This window comes from Vombatus ursinus, unplaced genomic scaffold, assembly GCF_900497805.2.
Source record: "Vombatus ursinus unplaced genomic scaffold, bare-nosed wombat genome assembly UNPS02014779.1, whole genome shotgun sequence".
Lineage (NCBI taxonomy): Eukaryota > Metazoa > Chordata > Mammalia > Diprotodontia > Vombatidae > Vombatus > Vombatus ursinus.
In genome coordinates, this window is record NW_020954557.1 from 46,408,035 (window position 1) to 46,433,841 (window position 25,807).

Genomic DNA, 25,807 nt, shown 5'->3' on the forward strand with positions numbered 1-25,807 from the left:
CAGGAGGAACTGAGTTCAAATCCAACCTCAGACACATAACACTCATTAGCTGTGTGACTCTGGGCAAGTCACTTAACCCCAATTGCCTCATGAAAGAGAGAGAGAGACAGAGAGAGAGAGAGATGGAGCAAGGGAAGAGAACAAGGACTAAATAAATGAAAGATTAAATAAATGAAATAGTCCCTGCCCTTCAAGGAATTTATATTTTCTTGGTGGAGATTAAGAAGAGGGATTGTAGGGGAGGGGGAAGAAACAACACATACACAGAAAATTAAATACAAAATAAAAATTAAATACAAAATTTTAAAATTATTTTTTTTAATTTAAATAAAAATCAAAATCTATATAAAGTAATTTCTAGGGAAGAGCACTGGTAACTGGGGAGAGCAATCTAGACTTCCTGTAGGAGGTAGCCGTAGAGCTGAGTTTTGAAGGAAGCTCAGGATTCTGGGGGAGTCGAGTTGAAGATGGAGCGCATTCTAGGCATGGAGTGGGGCATGGTTGTGCGAGGGAAAACAAGTAGGTTAGTTTGGCTGAAATGTGAGAAGCAAATGAAGAATCATATGCAGTAGATTAAACTGGTGGTTTAGGGGGCCACTGATTTGGCCCGATAGCATATACTTGCTCCCATGTGAAAAAAAAAAACAAAACAGATTTCTCTCTGACTGATGCGGAGCCTACCTAGTTTGGTCCCCTACAGCACCCTCAACTCCAGCTGGCCAGAAGGGGAGTCAACCATCATTGAAAATGCCCTGGGTTATATTCTGATAACATCTGGTTTTTAGTCAGGGAGAGGGAAAGGAAAGATCAGAGGACAGGGGGGAAAGGGAAAACAACACATTTCCACAGTACTAAAGCAATTAGATGAGAATGTGCTGTAAACCAATTGCCTCTTCCTGTTCCACTTTTCTGTGTGTGTGTGTGTGTGTGTGTGTGTGTGTGTGTGTGTGTGTGTGTGACAGAGACAGAGAGAGAGAGAGAGAGAGAGAGAGAGAGAGATGATGGGGGAAGAGGTGGGCTGGGATGGGAATGGGGAGGGCTTGAAGAAACAAAACTTGGGTAAGGTTATTTGAAATTCCCTTCACAACTCTGGGGGCTAATGATATTATCTATGAGATAGCCTTTCCCCTCCCATCAGGGAGGCCCACTAGTTTGGCTGCTCTAATTTTTCAAAAAGATGTTGAATTATAGGGATAGTTTTAATGCCAATGCATGTGTAAAATTTAAAAAAAAAATGCCCAGAAGAACAGGCTCTCTTTGTCTCTCTTGGTCAGCTTGCTTTATTATTATTCAGTGAGCAAAATAGATATTTTCAGTTTAATAGCTAATCTATTATCAGTGTCCTGCAATTTGTTGGTTTTTAATAAAAGCTCCATCAGTAATGGAACCATGGATAACTAGCAGCTTTTATCTGTAACGCCTAACATTTTAATGCTAAAAATGTCACACATACATTTTGATTTCTCTTGCTCAGGGATTTTTTTTTATATTATTCAGTGTTTAGATAGGTTGGTTTGTTCCTTTTCCATGGATAGGCCCATAAAAGGTAGCATGGTAATAAGAAATAAGTACACAACAAAACAAGAGGCTTCTGACCAAAGTGACATTCAAACTTTTTTTTTTAAGTTTGAAACTCATAAAATGTTACACTTTTACAAATTCCCCCTCCCCTGCCCTTCCTTTCTCTCATAAAAGCCTTTCATTGTTGGTGTAACATTATACACATAGGAAATGTATCCTCATGTATATTGGGTATTTTTTTCAGTTTGTTTTTTCTTCCAACATTTGATCAATGGATGGTGAACTGTTTGGGCCCACAGAGATCTCCAGACCACCAGCTCATGTATTTGAAAGGCATCTGTTTATTTTAAAAATGCAAATGTGGCCTACCTCAAAGACTGACAGGCAAGAAATGAACAATCTTAGCGAGTCAGGGGTTTCCAATCAGGAGTTGTGTTTCCCCCTTCCTATCACTGTAGGATCCCTTGCTGTCAGAACCACTTAAATGGTATCCAGGAATCTGAATGAAGTGGCCCACAATTAAAATGAGCAGGATGATCCCTCAAGAATTATTCAGGCAAATAATTTTTTTTCCACACAGTTTAAAGTAATGATAAGGTCATTTACAAAAGGAATCAGAGCCTTTGAAATGTGGACTTGTAGACAGAGGCCTGCCTGGAGGAGGGCCACAGATAACAGGGAACATAGACTTCTTAGCACCAACCTCCCAGTCCTTGGAACTGATTCTGATGAGGAGAAGGCCCAATAAGGTTAATACCCCTACTTTGATCTCTGTCAAGGCACACCAGCAAGAATTAATTTACATTTCAGATGAAAAAGGTTGACAGCATGAAAAGGCATCTTGTTTCTGGTATGTGAATGTGCTGTAATAGGTCGGGAATTCTGAAAGGAAGTTCTGAGGAAGCTAAAGGGATAAGCCTTACTGCTGCTTTTATTGGGAAGGAGATGAAAGGAAAACAAATTTCAATATGCACTGTTCTGTAGAAACATGCAAGCCAAATGCTTCCTAAATTTCAAGAACTGCTCCTTAAAAAACATACAGCATATCTTAGTGACACCATTGAAAAAGAAATATTTGGGGGAGGGGGCAGAACTGGAAATACAACAAATGAATCCCAGAGCATCTAAATTTCAAATGCAATGGTTTGTTTTAAAAAACAATAAATTAAAGAAAGAACTCAGAAAACATATCTTTGTGCTATAATAACAGTCCTTAGCCTCTTGCCAGAGGCTTTTAAAAGCAAGGGACCAACTTTATCTGGAGACCCGAGCTACTCTTGAGATGTAACGTGCAAAATAATGATTAGGGGCTCACAGTTAGAAGGTGACACTTTGCAAAGCTAACAAAACAAGAACTCAATTAGGCCTTTAAGAGAAATACTAAAGTATTATATAATCTAAAAATGGGGGCATAGCATGGTATAGCAGAAAGAATACTGGCTCTTTAATCAGAGCCCCTGGCTTAAAATCCTGTTTCTGATTCTTTTGACTTGCGTGACCTTGGATAAGTCACTTGACTTCCTCATCTGTAAAATGAAGGCGGTTCAACTGGATGGGCTTTGAGGTGCCTTCTAGCTTCACTGCTATGATCTTACAATCCTATGAAGAGGAGGAAGTTACCAGATTGACTGCTCCTTAGAACGTCAGACATTACTCTCCTAAATACATCTGAACCTTGCTATTGCCAATAGCTACTCATCTTTAAATAGATAATTCTTGATGGCTACAAAGTATTTAAACACATTTTAACTAACATGTATAACCTAATACCCTGTGGTAAATATGGCAAATATAATTTATCCCCATTACATACAGAGGAGACTGAAGCCCAGAGAAATTAAATGTTTTGCCCAAGGTCATACATCCAGTAAGTCCAAGGAAGAGCCAACAATTTTGGTGTTTCAGAAGACAACTGAAATCTCATTTGCCTTTGCATTTCTTTTTAAGTACAGTCTTCTGGCCAAGCAGTTAACCAATTTATTGTTGTTTATCCTTCATTCTCAAAGAGGACTGATGACATCAGGAGGGTGAAGCCTTGACTTGCAAATGAATTGGATTTAAGTGAGGAAGGGCTGTGCAAAGTCATCAACCTCACTCTCTCCTCCTGAGTCAGCAGAATCCAGCGGTAAGATATAATTAGGTAAAAGGTTACAGTTAGTCACTATTCCTGAATATCAAAATTCCTTAAAAGACTTAGAAAGATAGACTCTTAGAGGTAGAAGGTATCTCAGAGGCCCTCTAGTCTAACCCATACCTGAACAGAATCTTTTCTACCCACCTCCATGGCATTCCTAATAAGTGATCAATCAGACTTTGCTTGTGTATTTCCACTGATGTGGAACTTATTATCTATATAGATGACTCATTCCCTTTTGTCGTATTACTAGTTATTAGGCAAGCTCTCCTTACCCAGAGCTGAAATCTGTTTCTCTATGGCCTCCCTCCTGGCTTTTGCTCTACCTTCTAGGGTCAAGTAAAATGGGACTAGAGCAAAAGGCTCTAGTTGGAATCCTGGCTGTCATTTATTACTTGTGTTCCTTGGGCAAGTAACCCAATCTTTCTAGATTTCAGTTTCCTCATCTGCAAAATGAGATGATTTCTAAGCTTCCTTCTTGCATTAAAATCCTTCTATGTGATGGCCTTTTCAACAGTGGAAGACAAATATCATTGTATTCTCTTCTCTTCTCAAGACTAAACCTTCCCAATTCCTTCAACCTTATCTTGCTATGGTACAGTTTCAAATCTCCTCATCACCCTGGTCACACTGCTCTAGAGATCAATCATTTAATTAACAAACATTTATTAAGTGCCTGCCATGTACCTGGTACTGTCCTAGGGGATCAGAGACAAAAGCAAAATAGTCCCTACTTTCAAGGATATTCTATCTGGGGAAACACATAATCTAACTTTCCATGGTCTTTCTTAAAATATGATTTCCACAAATGAATATAACACTATATATATGGGGCCAAAGTACAGAAGGAATATCACATCCTTCCTTCTGGATATGATGCTTCTGTTAATGCAACGTAGTCTTATTAGATTTCTTGGCTACCCTTTCCTACTATTGACTCATAGTAAGCTTGCAGTTCACTAAAATCTTTTTTTTTTCCACGTGAATTGTTGCCTAGCCAAAACATCTTGCATTTGTTCAGTTGATTTTTAAGCTTAAATAATATACTTTGCATTTATTCTCACTAAATTTCATCTTACTGTGTTCAACCCATCATCTTGGTTTGTCCAGATGATTGTCCATGAGTTCTACTGGTGATGACAGGAGGGCTCTGCACAAGTTCCAAGTTTCTTCCTCCCACAAGCATGGCTAACCCACAGAACATATAGCATATATTCACTCAGGTTTGACATTAAGGATTCCCCTTGATAGAAGAGGATTAGAGCAATAAAGACATTTAGGCTTTCTTATTTTATTTTTACAAAATGTGTATTCCTATGATATCTACTATATAGAGCTATGCACTATAGAGTCATATGTGATTATCACAGTAAACTACTTACTGTGCACCTTTGTACAACAATAAGGACATAACTGGATAAACCTGCAAAGTTAAAACATGCAATCTAGTTTTCAGAATTTAGTAGAATTTGGCTTATGACTTCTATATACTGACAAGTGAGCTTTGTAGTGGATTTCCAACATCTGAGCTTTAAGTTTATATTTTAAAACACATGTTGGGCTCTTGGCCAACCAGAAATCAGTACAGTATCTCTTTCTAACAAGGAGACAGTCTGTGTATGTGTGTGTTGAGAGACTGAGGCTGTATAAACTCCAACCTTCCTTTCTTATTCTGTAAGTAGAATTACATTCCTCTTCCTACCCCTTTGAAGTTGTAAGTCCCAGAGTTCTTTGGGGGTTGGAGGTAGGGAGGAGAAGAAGAAGAAGAGCAAGGGAAGAAGGTCTGTTTAAAAATTAAAAATTTACTTTTAAATTATTCCCCTGCCTCCAAATATTTTGGTTGTGAATGAAGATGTCAAGAAGTCAAATAGAACATGGAAGGGTCTCATTGAAGCAATGGTTCTATGGTGGGAGACTTCCTGGGTCAGAGATAAAGCTTCCTTGGGATCTTGAACTTTACCCTGCCTGGATTCTAGGCACAGATACCATAAGATATTTGTTGTTGTTTTTCAATTTGGCTTCAGGCTGATAATAGCTAAAACAAAATCCCTTACTGCTGCTGCTGACTTCACTGGACTGGTTACTTATATTCCATTCAGTCTCTAATTTCCTGCTCTCCAGGAGACTCCAGTAGTACTCTAGGGCCTATTTCTTCAAGACTCTCAATTAGGCATAGTCAGCTTTAGATGAAGAGAAGTGATTAGAGACTTAGTCCAGGGAAAGAGACCAATCTGGCAGGAACAACCTTAACAGCAGCAGTAGGCATTGATGTTTTGTAGAAGATCAAAATGACAACAGAGCCACGGAAGGGATGGATGAGCCCAGCAGCCAGGGTTGGCTCTTCCCAGGCAGCCCCAGCCAAGCTGTGCCACCAAAGGTATGTCATACTTAACTCTCCAACAGCCCAGAGGAGTTAGTACATAGAAGTGAAATAAGCCAGAGTTTCAGCTATGAGAACTTGGCTTTCAGGGATTCATCTTGTTAAGAGAAATCCCCCCTCCCCCCATCTTTTCTGCCTTTATGACAGAGGGAAGGAACTGCTAGGGGAGAGAATGTTTCCTTATCTATGACATGGGGCAGAGAGGAGTGCCATGCATTAGATGGTCTCTATGGACTCTTTCCAGCTCTAAATCCTGTAACACTGTGGCCAAAACACCAATATTGAGTTCTGCCTGGAATCTCAGTATAGGAAGTGGAACCATGCAAATGATGTTTTAATTACCTGCTTGAATGCGAACAGCAGCCTCACTTCTTCTGTTGCTTATTTTCTTAAACTTCCTGCGAGCATCATATCCTCTCCAGGCTAAAAATACAAAACCATGTGCTGGGAATGACATTAATTTAAGAAAGTGCTATACTGTTGAGATTGGCTGGTTTTTTTTTTTTTTAATCTTTTACCTCACTCCACTCTCTTTTCCTCTTATACTTTTCTTCTCTCTCTCCTTTTTTATTGATGCTCTTCCCTTTTACATTGTCATCAATTCTAATGAGTCCCTTGTTCCTAGAATTCTACTTGTGATTAAAAAAAAAATGGGAATGTTTTATAATATCATATGCCATCATCATGGAGAGGCCATGCTAACCTCTGTAACCTTCCATTTTCAGATTCCTTCCTGAAGCTTCCTCTTCCATGAAACTGGGTTGAGGAAGTAAACAACTCCAGTCACTTGAAGAGTTCTAGGCATTTATCTCATCACTTGGGGATGAGATTAGAGGTATCAAGATCTCTTATCATACAATCTATCACACAAGGAGTCTTTAGGACTTGGGGTTGGTGGAGGTTTAGCATTGAGGTACTGGAGTAATTCTCTTTTGTTCCTTTGGATTTGGGAAAAGTGGGACAAAAAGGAAAGCTAAAGGAAAGAGAAACATAGGGAAGAAAATAATGGGAGAGAAGAGAAGGAAGTTGGAGAAAATGGGAAAGGATAGAAAATGAGGAAAGATCTGGGAGAAAATGGATAAGGGAGGGATTTGAAAAGGGTAATTTGCAATTTCTAGCCATCAGGGAGTGGAATTAATGCCTAAAAAGAAGGTGGGGAACAGCTCCCTCCCAATTTAAGCACTCATCTTTATGACTATCACAATTAATGGTTCCAGGTTACTAAATAATGGAATCCTGGGAAGAGTAAGGTGCATTGGGCATAATAACAACAGAAATATATGTCCTGGGCCCACCATTTTTTCCCTTAGGAATGAGGAAAACTATCCATAATAATAACAATAATAACAAAAACCCATTCACTCAAATACTGTCTGTAACATTAATGAAAAATACTCAATTTCATTCAATAAGCTTGTTTTAACCACCATTTGACAGGCATCCTGCTAGAGGCTGGGGATATCTCCATTTTAAAAAACATCCACATTACTTATCATTGCTCTTTTCAAATTTAGACCAGTCCATGACACCTCAGACCACACCACCCCCCACCTTGGAGGTTCCAATCTCCTTAATAACAGATATGTTCTTCCCACCCCCTCCCCATTTCAGTTCCCTTTTATGGGTGGTATTCCTTGAAGGCAGGGCAGTCTTTCTTTTTGTTTGTATTTGTATTTCTAGTACCTTGCACCTGGTGAACTTAATAAATATTCTCTCTCTCTCTCTCTCTCTCTCTCTCTGTCTCTGTCTCTCTCTCTCTCTCTCTGTCTTTCTCTGTCCCTCTTACTTTCTACATTAAAAAGGAGATGAGTTGGAAAGGATTGAAAGACCTGCATGACTAATACATTTCTTCCATGGTTGGGTGGAGAACCTGATATTGTCCATAAGAGTAAAAGCATTGAAGCTAGGACCTTGCCCCATTCCACAATAGATAATTTGGTGATGATTCTGTGTGTCTCTGTTAGACAGGGATAGAAAAAGATGCTGAGGGTTATTACTCTGATTGCACTGTTAGGCCAAGCTTTAAGTGATTAGCAGACAACTTCACAACTTGAAATGCCAACCCAGTATAGGAGAGAGGTAATGAGCACAATTACCTGACTGGATGGTAAGGGCACATTTTTCTCTGTTCTCTTTAACTCGTTTATATCTCCTAGCTCCAAGCCACCCCTTGGCATAAGCCTGTATGATCACCACCCTGCCTATAACTTCTCGAAGCAGCAAATTTAACTGCTCTATGTGGTAATACTTGAGAAAAACCTGAAACAAACAACAATTTCAATATTAGTCAAGGCAACAAGCATTTATTAAGAAGCTGTGTGAATTTTTTTAATTAAAAAAATTTTTTTTAAAAAAAGGAGCTATGTAGCAGGCACTGTGTTAAGCACTGTATTATACACACACAGGCATGAGAAGAAAACATGACACTCTACACACAATACTCCAAATAGAAAAATGAATAGCTTCATCACCAGGAAGTCTTTGCTGTACTATAATCAGTACAATCAGAAATCAAACAAATAATCATCTGGGGGGGAGGGGGAAGCCAAAGCAACCTGTTATTAGTTTAACCTGTGAAATGTAGGTGTTGCCACAGTGAGTAATGATAAGTTACTCCCTTCTTTTCATTATTCTCATTACATAGGTGACTTGTTTAGCATATTCTAATACACTCCATTTGTAAAGGACAATTTATCCTTGAATATGTGCAGTAACAGGAAGCAGGTATAATATGGCAAAGGAAATCAAAAGCTAACCCCTGAGCTTCTGTTCAGCCAATAACTTTGATTTTCCCTCCTGCTACAGCTTTTACCTGAGCTACTACCAGCTTTGAGGTTTTATCTCATCTCTCTGACCCCGCACCCCCTCTACTGGAAGTGCTAACAAACAGAAGCAGCTTAGAGGCCAGTAGAAAAAAAAAGGGAGAAGGAAGGGACCTGTGTAGTCCCCAAATGAGATCTTCAGAACACTGAATAATAATAACAAGAGCATTTCAATGCTTATGTTCAAACTGGATTCCTGGTTCAGTTTGTGGTTGGCAATTTAAGCATTGTATTCCATAGGAAAGAGATAGTAAAACCAAAGGGAATAATTACAAAAGGATGAAATACATTGGGGGCACTTAGTTACTGCATGTATAACACCTATACATAATGTAGCTACATGTTCCTACTCTCCAAATTCAGATTTAAAAAAAAATAGTTTGGTTGCTGTCATTGACATTAATGACATGTCCAATAAAGGCAGGGCATAGGCAGGAGCATGAGAAAAAAAAAGGAAAAGATGTTTTAAAAATATCCAACTGCTTTATAACTCCATATTCAACTCAATTAATTTCATACACTTAATAAATATTAAATACTGATTACATTTAAGGCAATGGGGATATAAAGACAAAAAAAAGGAAACAGTCCCAGTGTTCAAGGCCGTGCAATGGAAGGAAGCTTCATCCTCTCCCCTTTAAGGTCCTGCCATACCTGACCAAAGGCACCAAAAGTCATCTCTAAATTAAGATGCTACTTACTAAGCCAGGGGCGGGACACACTGTCATTCAGATCATTTATTTAACAGAATCTTCAGAGAATAGAGGTGAACATTTATGACATGATGGTGCCTGATATGCTGAAAAGCAAAGATAAAAATTACCTTTGTTTTCCCCAACACCCAGTGGTCTAGTTTGGACTTTTCCAAGATAGCAATGCAACTTTCTTTGTTAGCAAGTGGTGACTGATGTGCTCTGAATGCTAAGTAATAGTACCTAGGAGGCAAAGAGAGAACAATTAGGTACATGCTTCAGAGTCTTTGAATGTAGTGAAATACGACTGTGATGGACACAATAACACTCTATGGTCTATTTATTATTAGCGAGACTCTTCAGCACAACAATAATAACGTATCACACGAATTACTTCAAAGATGATAATGTTACAGTGGGTAAGTAGAAATCTGTGGTTTATACTTCCTGTGTCCTTGAGATTTTGCTATAATGTCTCATTTAGCTTTTAGTTGTGGGAGAGGCAGTACAACATATCAGAGAGAGCATTACTTCAGGGTCAGAAGGAATCGGGATCTAGTCCAGCCGGCATAAAATGGTTCTTGGTGTCTCTGAGCAAGTCACTTAACTTCTTCCTGCCCTAGACAACTCTCCATGACTATAAATTGCAGAACAGTTGCTAGTTTGCATTACTACAGGGATTTTTCATCAAGAGTTCTGATTCCCATGAAATCACAGATCTGGAACCTTTCCACCAAATTATCTAATTTTGTTATTCTGCTAGATATGATTTTATTGATTTGGATCTGATATTTAATATGCAATTTAAAAATACTGGATAATAGCTTCTTTTGAATGCAAAACTAACTCTTTTGTGCCTCATATAATTCCAAGCTAGATGCTAGCAGTTTATATATTAAAAGTAAACACTGAAAATGGTGGCAGTAAATCAGACTACTAGGGAGGCTGAGGCCATCTGATTGTTATCCTCAGGAGTGCTGAGGTAAATGGGCTATGCCAATTAGGTATTCACACTAAGTTGAGCATTAATAGAATAGGCCTCTTGGGAGTATGGGATACCTGGTTGCCTAAGGAGGAGTCAATTGTCTCAAGTAGGAAATGGAACAGGTCAAAGGTCTAGAGCAGAACTTCTAGCCTAGGTGGCTAGGTGGAAGGCACAAAGGAAGGACAGAAGGAAGGAACAAAGGAAATGGTATTGCATTTCTTTTGTGGCAGTGGGGAACTGGATCTATGATTTCACTAATGTTGGAACTCCCTATAAGAAAATTCTCTCTACATCAATCAGTGAAGATAGGAACCAGCTCTGCAAGTTATAATTTTATGATGCTACAGTATTACTATTTTCAAAATAATCTTTAACTCAATTATACATATTTTCAATGATCTTTGGAAGCAATTTGCAGGCAATGCAGAATGTATGCAGACTGCCATAATACAACAATGCAAAACAGTACCTACATTTATGGAATAATACTTTGTGTAAATATATTTATTTTCATGATACCAATATTTCAGTTCTCGTTTTACAGACTTGTTTTGGTACACTTCTGAACTTTCAGGTGAGTTTTTATTTTTAATTCAAAGAATAATTTAAGGAACTTTTCCATTTTTCTTTAAAAACAAAAACAAAACTTCTTGAACATATTATCACTTTAAGAAACCTAGCCAACATTTTTTTTTCTTTAAAAAAGAAATTCAAAGATGTTTTCCTCCTTTTCTCTTTGCTGCCATATATAATAAATTTAACCCCTTGGAAGCTTAAAAATGAGCTGAATTTCCTTGCCAAAAAGATTTTTCTGCCATCTCTCTCTCTTTCTCTCTCTCTCTCTCTCTCTCTCTCTCTCTCTCTCTCACACACACACACACACATAAACCCACCCCTAATCTTTTACCTTTGGGTTATACTCAAATAGAGAGCTGCTTCCACTTAAATAAAAAATGTAAAAACCTATTCCCTTACCCTTCCCACTCTCATATCATTGTCCTGAGAGATAATTGGTTAGTACTTGAGACTTTTAACCTTTTAGCTCAGACCTAGGTGATTTTTTTTTTAAAGTTTAAGTTTATCGCCAGGCTCTTTGGAAACATTTGTATTCAGAGATCCTGGGAACCCTTTCAGCCTCTAAGATATCCCAACTTCCACTTTTGTGAGGAAATGGCAAGGCACATTCTAGTGCAGAGACTCTAGTGGGTAGGCTTGGGCAAAGCCATAGGGCATCTGGGCCAATGCCCAGTGGCCTACTGAGACACATGGCTTCTGGTGCCTAGGGGGGTGGAGGAGGAGCAGTGGAAGCCAGCTGTCGGCCTCTGCCCCTCCTCAGCAGGAATGACATCAGCACAGATTCCCTTGCCCTGCCTCATCTCTAGCTCCCCACTGTTATAGCTCAGTATGGTTTCCCTGTCACAGCCTGGCCTGATCTGATTTTGGGGATGATGGAAAGGTAAGTATCTCCAGTGGGAATGGGTGTGTGAAGGAGTATGTGGGGAGGGAGGTGGGGTGTGTGACAGAAAACCCAAGCACAGAATGCCTGAGGCATGCAAAATCAGTAGTTAGATTGAGACTGGAAGCTAGAGTATGACACTCCATCTCCATTTCTCTGCATTTGCACTGGCTACCCCAGACTCCTGAAACGTACTCCCTTTTTTACTGTTGTTCAGTTGTGTTTGACTGCTTGTGACCCCATTTGGGGTTTTCTTGGCAAAGATACTGGAATGGCTTGCCATTTCTTTCTCCAGCTCATCTTACAGATGAGGACATGGAGGCAAATAAGGTTAAGTGACTTGTCCAGGGCCACACAGCTAGTAAGTGTCTGAGGCTGGATTTGAACTCAGGAAGATGAGTCTTCTTGACTCCAGGTCCAGTACTCTATGCCCTGCATCTCCTAGCTGTTCTACACCCTCCTTACCTTGAATCCCTTCAATCTCTGCCTTCAAGTCATAGCTTCAAGCACTGCATTCTGAAGGAAGTCTTTCCCGATTCCAACTGCTGATGTCCTCCCTATCAAATTACCTTGCATTTAAGTACTTTGTAAATATTTGTATTAACTTTAATATTTAGGATGTACTTGTCTCTTCCATTAGAATGTAAGTTCCTTGTGAATATGTATTTTTGCATTCTTTGTACTTTTATTCCCAGCCCTTAGTACAGTGCCTGGCACATAGTAAGTGCTTAATAAACATTTATTTATTGACTACCTGGTATCTAGTCCCACTAGACCATGACTTTACATGGACTTGTACATCAATCTTTTGACCCTTGTACATAGTAGATTCTCAATAACCGTTGCTGGTGATAATGAATATTTCCTGAGCACCTACTTTGGACACTATGGGGAACATACCAGATATAGAAGATAAAGTTCCTGGTGTCAGATCTGAAAAGGAGTTGTTTGCTTGTTTGTTTTTTAAAGCAGAGTCAGAACCCTCATCTATAAAGACAGGTTGAACTAAACAGCCTTTAAGATCCCCTTCTGACTCCAGGAGACTATGTCAGACTGTCCTGACTGGTTTGTGGTAGAGGTCAGCAGTTTCTAATTTCCAAGTGAGGAGGATGCACACAAGGGCTAATGTGTCCTGGGAAATTAATTATGGACTTTACCACTTGAACCCATATTTTTTATTTAGAGATGCTAATCCAGTTCATGCTTGTGGGCCTTCAGCTCCAGAAGAATCAAGTTACAATACCTGAAAAGAAGTGAGGTAATTAAACTGCCCAGGAAACATAAAGTTTCTAAAGCAATTGGGTAATCATAAAAACGTTCTTCATTATTTCCCTCCTTCTGTACAGTATTAGTAGACGTTCTGGCAAAGGTGACCTAGATATGTAGCACATCCTAGGGACTCCAGGACCATGTCTTACCTGAAGGGACCCAAGCCAAATAGTTAAAATACATCTTGTTTTGTAGTCCAGTTGGAGTGCTTTACTGAGCCTCATAGTCAGGAGATGACCAAAAGAATGAGCACATGTAATTTCCTTTCTGTACCTGTTCTCATAGACTGAACTGGCAGAGGAGCTGGTGGAGGCAATCAATAAATCAATAAGATTATCTATGGGAAAAATCAGTTGTGGGAGCTTGGACCATTTAGGGAAATGTAAAGACTCATTTCTATGTTGCATTCCCTCTTTTTTCATAGTGTTTATCCTCAAATTAGTTTGGAATTTGAAGGAAAAGCTGCAGGGGTCTGAGCTAATCTATTTCCCTTGTTGCTACCTGGTCTAAATACACAAATCATTGCCCTTATTATGAAATCAGTGTATGTCTCTGTCCAAAAATCCCATTTGATTTCTGTTTAAAATTACCGCTCATAATGTTCTATTCTAAGTCTCAGAAACAGGTACCTAAATCTTTGGAAGACAACATTTTGAGATGGAACATTGACAGGAAAAGAGATGGAAAGAGAAATATCCTATTATGTTTCAAACAAACTATACCCAACTCTGGTTAAAATAGTAAAATAGCTGAAGGACAGAAGTGAAAAAAAATTACCCTTGTAACTGGGAGAAAAGTAGTCACAGGGCCTTTAAAACTACTGTAGATAGTCTACATAAATTTTTCATTCTCTTCTACCACACATAGAAAAAGGAAATAGGAACTTCAAGTTCATGGAGACTGGCCATAAAGGCCTTTTCTGGATATTGCTATTGAAAAGCTTAGGCAAGTGAAAAGATCATCTGTGGTTGAGAAAACAATCTTCACTGAGAGATTAGCGTGTTAGGGTAGTTTGACATTGAGTCCGCGCCAAGATTATGAATGAGCCACCAGGAAGACTCGGGGCATGCTTGTTGGTGAAGAAAGAATTGACTATTTGTAGGGGGGAAAAAAACTGCTAATGGCACTATGGACCTCAATTTACTTTTAAATTTTATCTAAATATCTTATAAAAGAGTGGTTAGAATGCTAAACTATAGGAGAGGGCAGAACCAGCAGTCCTGATAGTTATGTTAGATGATTTTGTTTAGTTACATTTCTTTCCCTCAAAAGAAAGGGAAAGAGGTGGCAATTGAACAATGAGAAGTAGTTATATTACAACAAAATGTACAAAATTTAAAAAAAGAAATAAAAAGGGTAGTTGGTTAAAGTCATTGACAGTCAAACAAAATCAATCAAACAAATGTTTATACAGCACTCTCCAGGAATACAAAAATGGGACAAAAAATCACAATCTCTAAGTTCAAGGAACTTACAAACTAATTGGCGGGGGGGATTGGATGGATGGTATAATAATACTGACTCACACAGAAGCATGGATCTAGAACTAAAGCAACTTCAGTGGCCATTAAACTCCATTTTACAGGTGAGGAAACTAAAGTCCAGAATAAAAAGATGAACCCAGGTGTTACTCCTAACTCCAGAGTCAATGTTCTTTTGCTGTACCACACTGCTTTAAGACGTGCTTCGCTGACAATAATTCTCTGAAGTAATTAGTGAATGTGTCGTTATCACCATTTTACTGATAAGGAAACTGAGACTTGGCAAGTTTAAGGGCTATTTTCATGGTCAAACAAAACCAAGATTCCAACTGAGTTCTTGTGCTCCAAAGCCCACCATTCTTTCCATTAGAACATGCTGTATAAAAGTCAGCATTACACAGCGTAGAATGTGATCAAGGCAAAGGGATGCAGCTGCTAAACAAATTAAGAAATATGAGGAGGGAGAGGAAATTTTTACTGGGGGTGGAGTCAAAAATTTGTTCTTTTGATGAATAAAAGAGTGGAAATTAGGCTTATGTTGGTTATCAGGAAACCTATTAAATACCCACACCAATGAAATCACAGAGTAGGTTATTTTTCTTTCGGTGGGAGGTATTAATAGCTGATATTTCTATGCCATACAGTTTATAAACCAGGACCACAGATCACAGAATTTAAGAGCTATTTAAGAGCTATACTCCATTGCATGCCAAGACAAAAATTCCCTTTACACGTACTAGATATGTGATCTTTTAGTCTTTGAGAGAATATTCACTATTTCTTGAGGCAGTCTAATCACTTTATATCTCATCCCATCCCCATAGCCATGATATAGGTAATAAAAATACTGTGATCCTCATTTGATATGGGGAAACTGAGGCCCAGAGAGACCCAATGACCTAAGGTCACAAGGCCAACCGTGGCAGACTTCCAGGCCTTCTTGAGACAGTTGGGTGGCACAGTGGACAAAGAACTGAGCCTACAGTCAGGAAGACCCAAGTTAAAAACAAGCCTCAGACACTAGCTGTGTGACTCTAGGCAAGTCAATTAACCTCTGTCTCAATGGGGAGGAAAGGACTGAGTTCTCTCTCTCCTACCCTTGACCAGACTGATGAACTTTTGAATTTCAGATGAAAGGTTTGAGGGGAACTCACACATTCTGCAGCCAGGATGAAAAATAGAAGAGAGGTTCAAATGAGGGCAGGTCATTCGCTGTAAAGATTCACTGAGGCATTGGCTTTTCCTGCCAGGTCACCAATGAGGGGATTATTTCATCATCCTCAAGTGCCATTGAGTGCCGAATCACAGTTGGCTAAAAGCAGCTAGAGGTTTTGTAATCCTCAAAGCACTTAAGCACTGAGGTAGTCAAGGTGTTCTGCTGGAATAAGGTAGGGCAGTATTGTACATGCCCTCTTCAATCTCCAGTTCCATGCAAAATAAATAAAAGGTAGTTTGAGAAGAGACTGTACAAGCAGCTAGGGAGATTGGGAAAGGTTTCATTAAGATGGTGAGACTTGAGCTTAGATTGGAAGGAAACCAGAGATTCCAAGCCTTAGAGATGAGGAGTTAGTGCTTTCCAGGCATGGCAGAACCCAGTGCAAAGACACTGAGACAAGAATTAGAATGTCCTAGGTATAGAACATGGAGTTGGCCAGTGTGACTGAATTGCAGAGTGTGAGGAGGGAAAGTAATATGTAAGAATATAGGAAAGGAAGGAGCTAGGTTGTGAAGAAATTTAAATGCCAAACAAGATACTGGATAAGAGAGGTAAGAAGGCATAGAAGGTGGTGATAGTTTCAGGCGTGCACCTTTAGGGAAATCACTTTGGCAGTTGAACGGAGGATGTACTGGAGTAGGGAGAGACTTGAGGCAGGGAGATCAACTATGACAGTATTGCAATAGCATGAAATCATGCAAAGGTCAAGAGATGATGAGAGCCTAAATTAGGACTGTGGCTGTGTGAGGAGAGAGAAGAAGATGGATGTGAGAAGTGTTGTAGAGATGACTTATGGGAGACAGTATAGGGTTGAACTGGATTCACTAAAGTGTTGAGTTTGGGAAGGGATTAGAGTGTGAGTAGAGCAAGGGTGATAGCCTGGTAAAGTTCTGAGAGATTGTAGGAGAAATTGTGTGTAATAGCGAGGAGGCAGAATGTGTTTATGAAGAGGAAGGTATGGGCAGAGATAGAATGATAGGAGATTCTGACCAGATAAAGGAATTTCTGAGTTCTTGATCATGAAGGAGAGCATTTATGGGTGACTGTAAGCTCAAGGATGTTGGCATCTTTATGCATAACCAAGGTGGAGTGAAGAAACAGGTTATGAGAGTTGAGCAGACAGAGTAACTTAGAGGTTAGGATGTTTGAGGGAACGTCAACATGAACATTAAGTCCCCTCATATGAGGACATGAATTGGGATGGAGAGAGAAACATTAAATCAGGCACTTAACTAATTTAAAATGGAGGGAAAATGTTTTGGGAGTAGATGGATTTTGGTTAATACAAGGTGGTCTGCATTAGGCTGCCCTTTGGTTGTTATAACATGGTGGGAAGGATATCCTGAATTGTTCTCTATGGGAAATAATCAACTTGACTCTTTCTATTTTTCTTAAATGCTTCTCTAACTCAGTATTTCCTAAATTTTTTTGATCCCAAAACATTTGGGCTTTGAAATATGCTGACAGACTCTATAAATATATGGAAAACTCCTGGGATAAACAGAAGTTCAAAAAATTTTAGAGGAAAATTGAGGAAATTAAGCCTGTTTTTCCATGATCAGAAAATTGTCATATGCAATAAGTATTTTTATGTATAAATACTTTTATATTTAATATTTTAGAAAGAAAAATATAAGCAGCATTGCAATTTTCCAATGGCACCTTTATTTGCCTGTGGCAGAACACCAGGGTTCCTTAAACAGTTTTGGAAATGCTACTGTAATTGCTATGAATGGGGCAAGGGGAGGGAAGATGAAAAGGTTATGTAGTTTACATAGCTCTTCTATGAGCTTTGCACATTGTTTCCATTCCCCTTAATTGTCCAATTTGTTATACCTCATCCAAGGCAATGTGCTCTCGCGCTTTTAGGTTGCCTGGTCAGGATTTGCACTTACCTTTCAAATCCCTATCTATATGAGATCATTCCCTAGCCATGCTGGTTTTATTCTTCTTTCAACTTGAAATTTTGTGCTCAGAGGTATACAAATTATCTGTCCCTCTAATATGGGATCCTTGTATAGCTTTGAGCCAATAATAGGTTTTCAAAGGGTTTGGGTTTGGGTTGTTTTGGTGGTGGTAGTTTTAACCTACAGCCTGATGGTGTGTTTTTGTTTTGTTTTGTTGGTTTGTTTTTCTCTTCAAATTTCTTTATTTGACTCATAGCTACAAGTCTTGTGATTTAAACTTATTGTGAAGAAACAGAAAATGACCCAGTATTATGTCGATGTTAAATTTTAAGTCTTTCTTCTGGAAACATGGTCATAGATGACAACTGTAGGTAGAAGTCTGTTTGGATAGGAGTTCTTATAGAGTTATCCCCCGGGTGAACCTTTGGATCTACATTGATAATCTTCCTATCTCTCTTGTATTTGAACAGCAAACCAGCAGTTTTCAGCAATCACTTGATAATTAGGACTTGAGTTCAAAATAGCAACGTGGCTATCCCAGTTGTAAAAGCTCAAATCTTTGGGCTTGGAAGCGGTTTTCTTTTCCCAGTGAAGCAGACTTCGAAATCTTTCATCTTAAGGCTGTGGGCATAGTCAATATAGCCAGACAGCTCCTGACCATGAACATTTCAGTCACGAATGAAAATTATAGACTTTTTGTGGAGCTGGTGGAGCTTCCAGAACGTTCTATGGTTTTTCTGAATGGTCTGGTCTTCTTGGTGTCCGAAGTCCTGGCCAGGCTGAGGAGGGAGGGGCCTTGTGCTGGGCGTGTGCAAGCTCCTTCGGCTCCCGGCAAGGCTCCTCAAGGGCGCTGGGCCCGCCCGCGGCCGCCGGGATGGTGAGCTGCTTTGGAGGGTGGGGAAACCCCTCCTGGCCTTAGGCGGCGCGGATGGTGCCCGCATCCGGGAGCTCACCCCCTGCTAGTGTTTTAATGTCACCCTTTCAAATGAGTCATGCAGTGCATTAAGTTTTCTTACAATTTATTTCGGCTCTCTTGTTACCATTTGTTGCCTTTCTAGGTGAAATACTTTTAAAATTAGACTTTCCCATTTATGCCATTTCTCAGCAATTGTTACTATGATTTTCAATTCTGGTAGATCTGTATTAAACATAAGCCACATTCACTCTCTTTGACTGGAAGACACATGAGAACTGGTATTCGTTTTCTGCTTGAAGATTTAGTTCTTAAAGTTCTACAAGTTTAAATAGTATTTGTAGACTACATGACTGCCATCTAAGACTCCTAAAATTTCAGTTGTAGTACCTTCCACAAATCTGACAATAAGGCATTTTATTAAGCACACACTAAATGCCAGGCAGTAGGGATACCAAAACAAATGAAAAGCAGTCCCAGCTCTCAAGGAGCTTACAATGCTTCTGATTAGGGAAATCAGGAAAAGCTTTCTGTGGGACCTCAATATTACCTTAATTTTATATTTAATGGAATGGAGAGGTAGAGGAGTAATTTCAGCTTACTTAAGAATCATCCAAAGAATCATTTGAAGGGTCAAGATAAGAATCTTAAAACCTTGCTTCCCCAACCTCATTAGGACCAGGTGACTCACCAATTTCACCCTCAAATCATACTTGCTTACATATATCTTTGAAATCTTTTAAATGGGCCCCCCTTCCAATGGTAGAGATCATAACCTATCCATGCCTTCACATCTTATATGATTCCCATCCAGATCCTTCATGAATCCTCCATAAAGGAACTACCCAACATGCTCAAGGCCTTCTTTGAATAGCTCATGGATAAAAGTAAGAGAGTTTTTTCCTATTATGCATGGAAGTCATCACTGGTGATATACTATAATATACATGTACCCACTATACATCTTTCCATTGCCCTTTGTATCACATGTAAACTTAATTCCTCTGAGGTCATGGTGTTCTGTAATTCATAGCCATATAGTACCATTAGCAAAATATTGATGCAAACAAACAAAAAAAGATGGGCTTTCTTGATAAGGGAGCACTTTGGAACTATTGAAAGCACTTCACAATTCTCAAATTCAATCCAGCTGTAGCTCTTCCTCCTAGTCAATTCTGGGTTCAGCTTACTTTTCAGCTTCAGTGCCTTGTCCAAAGGTACATGTACTAATTGATTAAATCAATGGTCTGTCTATCCAATTACATGTGATAATCTGGGCAATATGTAGTCATCATCCATTTGTTATTGTTGTTGTTTTTTAACTGTGTGGATGACTATTAGTCCAATAGATCTTGAGTTGTCATGGATCTAATTGAGGAAGCCCTGTAATATTCCGGGGCTAAGTGCAATAAGCACAATATCATCAGCAAACAAGAACATCTGGAGAATTCCACCATTTACAGGAAATCCTTTTTCCATTTGGACTTTGCACAAAATATCCTCCATGGCACTGTCAAACACCTTTGGCAAGCATCTTTCTCTGTTTCCTGTCTTGCTTGATATTAGTATTCAAAGGAATATTGATCAAAGTTATCTTTGTGGTTTCATCTACCAAGGACAACATTTAATAATGTTAGCATAGATATGGTCAACATCTTGGAAGAGAGCCTTTAAGCAGTAATCAACTCTACTGAGTCAAATGTAGCTTAAAAAAAAAGCTAACAAATGATAAATACTTCAGGATTTTTTTTATTTTTTTTATACCTTGTGTGACTATGGAAAATATAGTCTATAGTAAGCTGCCTGTTCCTTTCTAATATTTCACCCTCAATACAAACCTAGCTGATTCTTATAAGTATCTTGTAGGAAGGAGGAAATAGGCATATATCTCAACAGTTCTTAATGTATTTTTGTTCACCATTGTAGTAAATATGCTGTCTGTGACCTTTTCTGTTATTTCGGAATCTTTCCTTTTGAAATATCTTGAAAATCAATTTCCCACTGCCTTTGAACTTGTGCCACCTGCATCAAGGATTTCTTCTGCATTTATTTGTTCAAGTCTAGTCACTTCCCAACTTTATATTCTTGAATGTAATTTCCATTTCTTCACATAAAATATGGATACTGAGATGACTGAGTCCAAATGTGGTCATTCCAACTTTCATCATTAGTGAGACTAGATCAATAGAGAGCCTGACAAATCTGTTTCATTTCATGTTGATTTGTTATCACCCTTCCAGTATCACCTTTAGAGGCTCTTGAAATAACCTGGTTTGTATGGTTCTCACAACAAGCTTTCTGCAGGCTTATTTTTTTTTCTCCAATGCTTTTTGATATTTCATGAGGTGATAATGATGCCTTGGAAAATAGTCCTCAGTGAAATCTGGCTTTTGGATTACATTTTCTCTTCATTTATCTCTGGAGTAATTTCCTCACCTGCCTACTAATCAGTAATTCCTCCACTAAGGAATTTCCCTGATTCATAGTCCATGGTGGCCCTTCTTCTGATAACAAATGAAATCTTTATCTTTTCTTCTCATTTGGAGGTGATTTTGACCTTTGCTGGTTCCAAAAGGACCAATCAGTCATTTCCAGTTTGTTAAGAGATCCCAGTTTCATTTTTTTGGTGTGATACTGTTCACTGCTTTCCATATTCAGCTAGAACTTCTGACAATAACATAGGTGAGAGATGTGTGAGTGATCTACAAATCTTCAGCTTCTTTCATTTGTTAATATGAAACCATATTTTCCAACATGCTGCTGGCCACCTTTCCTTCTGCTTATCTTCACGTGGAAGTCCAAGTAAGGGACACACAGCTAGTAAGTGTCTGAGGCCAGATTTGAATTTAGGCCTTCAAGGTCAATTGCTGTAATTACTGTTATATGATTAAAAAGAAGTCATTCTTAAATATAATTTCTAGTTAAAATCCTACTTCAGTGGTTCTTACCCTAGAATTTGTTTTTAAATATTTGGGTAACTTTATTTTACTATAATTGGTTTCATTCTGGGAAGCAGTTTGGGACTTTACCCCAAAAGCTATTAAATTCTGCATACTCTTTAACCCAGTTATACTGCTACGAGGTCTATATCCCAAAGAGATCAAAGAAAGAGGAAAAGGACCTATATGTACAAAAATATAGCAGCAATTTTTGTGGTGCCAAAGAATTGGAAATTGAGGTGATAGTCATCAATTGTGGAATGGCTGGACAAGTTATGGTATATTGAAGGTGATGAAATACTATTGTGCTATAAGAAATGATGAAGGGGAGAGTTTCAGAAAAAGCTGGCAAGACTTGTATGAAATGACACAAAGTGAAGTGAGCAGAACCAGGAGGACATTTTATACAGCAACAGAACTATTCCAAAGTTAATCAATTTTGAAAGACTTAGTAACTCTAAGCAATACAATGACCAACCACAATTCCAAAGGACTCATATTTTCCAGATTCTAAAGGAAGTATATTTTCTTCTCTTTCTTGCCCTTCCTTCCTTCTTTCTTTCCTTCCTTGGGCATAGAAGGAATTTTGTGTGTGATTATACATATATGTAATGGGTTTTGTTTTTCTAGTCTTCTCAATGGGTGGGGAAGGGTAAGGATGATAATTCAGAACTGAAAATAAAACATGAATTTTAAAAATTAAAAACCAATATAATTGGTTTCTTTTGTAATCCTATATATTTTTAAAATGTACCTAAAATCGTTATTCTGAGAAGTGGTTCATGGGCTTCACCAGACTGCCAAAAGGTTCCATGTCACACACAAAGTTAAGAACTCCTGTCCTATTCTTTACTGCACAAAATGAAGTGTTATTAACCAGTTCTTGCTAGACAAAACAGTAATATTGGAACCACTCTACAACGACTGTTCCTAGTCCTCTTCTTTATACTGTCATGGGAATAGAAGCCCTCCTCAACCCCAGCCTGCCCAACTTATGGGAAGATTTGGCAAAGAGCATTTGAAAATACTAGGTTGAGATTACAACTGGCAGCCCTAACTGTAAGATTCCTAGTCAGGCTCTCTACTTGGTGTTAATAAACTCTTGTTCTTGAGCTAGGCTCCAAAAACTGTCTCAGCCTTTAATGATGGCTAGAACATTGGACTTAGAGTCAGGAAGGCCCAAGTTCAAACCTGGCCTCAGATACTTATTAACTTTGTGACCCTGAGCAAGTCACTTGACCACTGACTGCTTCAGTTTCCTCATCTGTAAAATGGGAATAATAATAGTACCTGCTATTATAGAAAGAAGATAATCTGTACTTTGTAAACCTTAAAGTACTATATAAATACCATTACTATTATTATTAAATAATAGAGCTACCCATAGTAGTGACAGTCCCATAGCTTTTAAAATGCCTAATTCTTTAATGTAAACTCTTTGAAAGTCATGTATCAGCAATTCTAATAGTTATAATGGAAGCAGAATTGATCATGGGGGTGGGGTTCCTCCTATCACATTTTATAGTTGAGAAGGATCTCAAACATTACATAATTCAACCCTTACCTGAGTAGGAATCTGCTATATACTCTCCTTCAGTGGTCATCTAGCCTCTTGTGTGAAGACCTTCAGGGGTCAAGAGGCCTTTCCTCACCAAGGCAGCCAATTCTGCTTCTGGACAGCGCCAACTTTTGTAAGGTTTTATCCTTCTATCCAACTATAATCTACCTCTCTGCAACTTCCTCCCACTGACTCAAGCTTCCAGAGTGAATAATAATTATACTTTAGATTTATTTAGCACTTCAAGATTTACAAAGTACTTTCTTCATCAAAATGCTCTGAGGTAGATAGCAAGAGGATTATTATTCTCATTTTACAGGTGAAGAAAGAGGTTAAAAGTAAGGAAGAGGCCTGCTCATGGTTACATAGTTCCTAACTGCCAAAGCTGGGATTTGGACCTATGTCTTCTAATTCCAGGTTCAATGCTCTCTCTATACCATACTGCCTCTCCAAGGCAAAAAGAATCTAATCCCTAATAATGGTAAACAACAACAACAACAACAAAACAAGACATCACAGCATGAACAAGGAAATTGAGGTCATTATTTTAAAGCACTGATTCTGTTTTCTTTACTTCATTTGGTGACTCCACTTCTAGCTTCCAGTGAGAACCCAAGTTATACGAGGCAAAGCCTGGGAGCCTTCTCCCCTCTGAAGCCATATGGTTCTGTGAAAGACCTTGGTCCTTGGCCTCTGTGTTCTTTTCCTTTTGGGGAGAAGGCGAATGGAACCTATGACCTTGTAATTTGGAAAGGTCAGGAGGATGTTTCAGCATTCTGCTGTTCCAGAATCTGGGTTCTTGAACCAGTGTAGTGTCAATGCCCCAAGCAGCAAAGAACTATTGTTAGCAGTGACCTTTTGGACCCAGGCCAGCAAAAAGCTGAGTTGAGAACTCATTCAGCAGTCATGATGCACTTAGATGTGAATTTGGTGGGACTAATGCTAATGTAGTAAATGAGCTATGCTATAAGCCTACTTCTCTCAGAGACCAAGATGGCATAGAGGAGAGTCTATCCCTGAAGTTTTGGGGAAAATGTTGGCATGCTTGTTTTTGCTATACTTTTGAAGTAAACATCCCTTGTAGAAGCCCTCCTCAACCCCAGCCTGCCCAACTTATGATTCTACCTGGACAATTTAGTAGTTAGAAAACACTTGATGCCCAAGAAAGCAGACAGCTAAAGTAAAGGAGATTTTTTTTTTGGCCTTAGTTGATTTTAATAATTGCCTTAATTGTTGATTTTACTTTGTATATGTGCATACCGCCTCATTGTTAAAAAAAATCTTCCTCATCTTTAGACTTAGGCCCCTTTATTTCAAATCCCTTTCTCTCCCTAGGGTTTGTCCTCAGAGGAGATGAAGAACAGCTGGCCGCCATCTGCTACAAAGTAAGTCATCACACATTTAGGAAGCATCAAATCCCTGAGTTTGGGCCTCTGTGTAGTAATGCAGCTTTTGAGAGATTTGGCAGCCATAGCATTGCTTAGACTCCACCTTCCTAAAGTTGTACATTCCTTCCCAATATTAGGCTAGCCACTTCCTGCACACGCCCTGTTCTCCTGCTTCTCAGCCCACATCCTGAAGGACCTACCATCATGCCATGTGCAAAGCCAGGACAAGCCACCTGAGACAAAGTTCAAAGATGTACCTCCCATGTTGTACCATGCTCCAGTGTCAATCAGCTGCTTTGAACTCTCATTGTTGCCCATGCACTCTGACTTTTCACAAAATAAATGCCTGAATGTCATGGAAAGCAACATTTTCTGACATCTGAAAGATGTGCATCTACAACAAGTAATATTTAAAAAGTATCTCTCGCCCCACTTCCCTGTCTCTGCTATGTTATATCTTAGGTGTCTGCCTACCTTATCTACCCCTAGGCTTATGCCCACAGCAGTCACTCAATAAACATTTGGAGTTATAATGCTTCTTCATAAGTTCTTAATAGGGAGTATCCCACAGAAAACACCAATTACAAGAAAAGTGGTGTAGAGGATTGGAGATTATTCAAAAAGAAAGGAGGCTAGATTCAGTCAACTTAAAGATTATTTGGATAAAAAGCCAATTAGTTGCCGTAGATCAAAAATTATTAGAGCTACCTGGACCTTATAGATGAGGAAACTAAAGTCCAGAGAGTTCACTTCCTGCCTGGAAGTCATTGGTCAAGGGACTCCATCTCAATGGATTTCAGTTTTCTCATCTATCAAGTGAGGGAGTTGGATGAGATGGCTTATAAGGTCCCATCCAGTTCTAAATCTATTGTCCTATGATGCTCTGGTCTGCCTCCACATAGTCAGGGCTAAATAAGAATTAGAGCAGACTCTGGCTGTGAGAAGGACATTTAATGAGGCAAACAGGAAGGTACACGACATATCAGAGCTGTTTATGGTTGTCTGTCTTCTCTTCCTCTTTCTCCCCTTGGAGGTATGGAAAATGCTTTGTTATAGTATTCAGAAAACTTAATTATCATACTGTTTAAATTTAACTTTATGTGATTAAAGATTGAACCCAGAATGTTACCTGACCACAGTAACTCT

The 25,807-nt window shown here is 38.9% G+C and overlaps 1 protein-coding gene and 1 long non-coding RNA gene across 2 annotated transcripts in view; one reads left to right on the forward strand and one right to left on the reverse strand.

The window, feature by feature from the left end:
- MYO3B (myosin IIIB) overlaps positions 1-25,807 on the reverse strand; it is a 628,721-nt gene that overhangs the window by 241,997 nt on the left and 360,917 nt on the right. Inside the window, exons 26-28 of the mRNA XM_027865702.1 lie at positions 9,681-9,792; positions 8,132-8,294; positions 6,378-6,458 (exon numbers count right to left, since the gene is read on the reverse strand). Of these exons, the coding sequence (XP_027721503.1) occupies positions 6,378-6,458; positions 8,132-8,294; positions 9,681-9,792 (356 nt within the window). The remainder of the gene's footprint in view (positions 1-6,377; positions 6,459-8,131; positions 8,295-9,680; positions 9,793-25,807) is intronic.
- Positions 11,884-25,152, forward strand: LOC114045971. Its single transcript, XR_003569444.1, has 3 exons — positions 11,884-11,990; positions 24,609-24,658; positions 24,799-25,152. It is a non-coding gene; the product is annotated as an uncharacterized LOC114045971 (long non-coding RNA).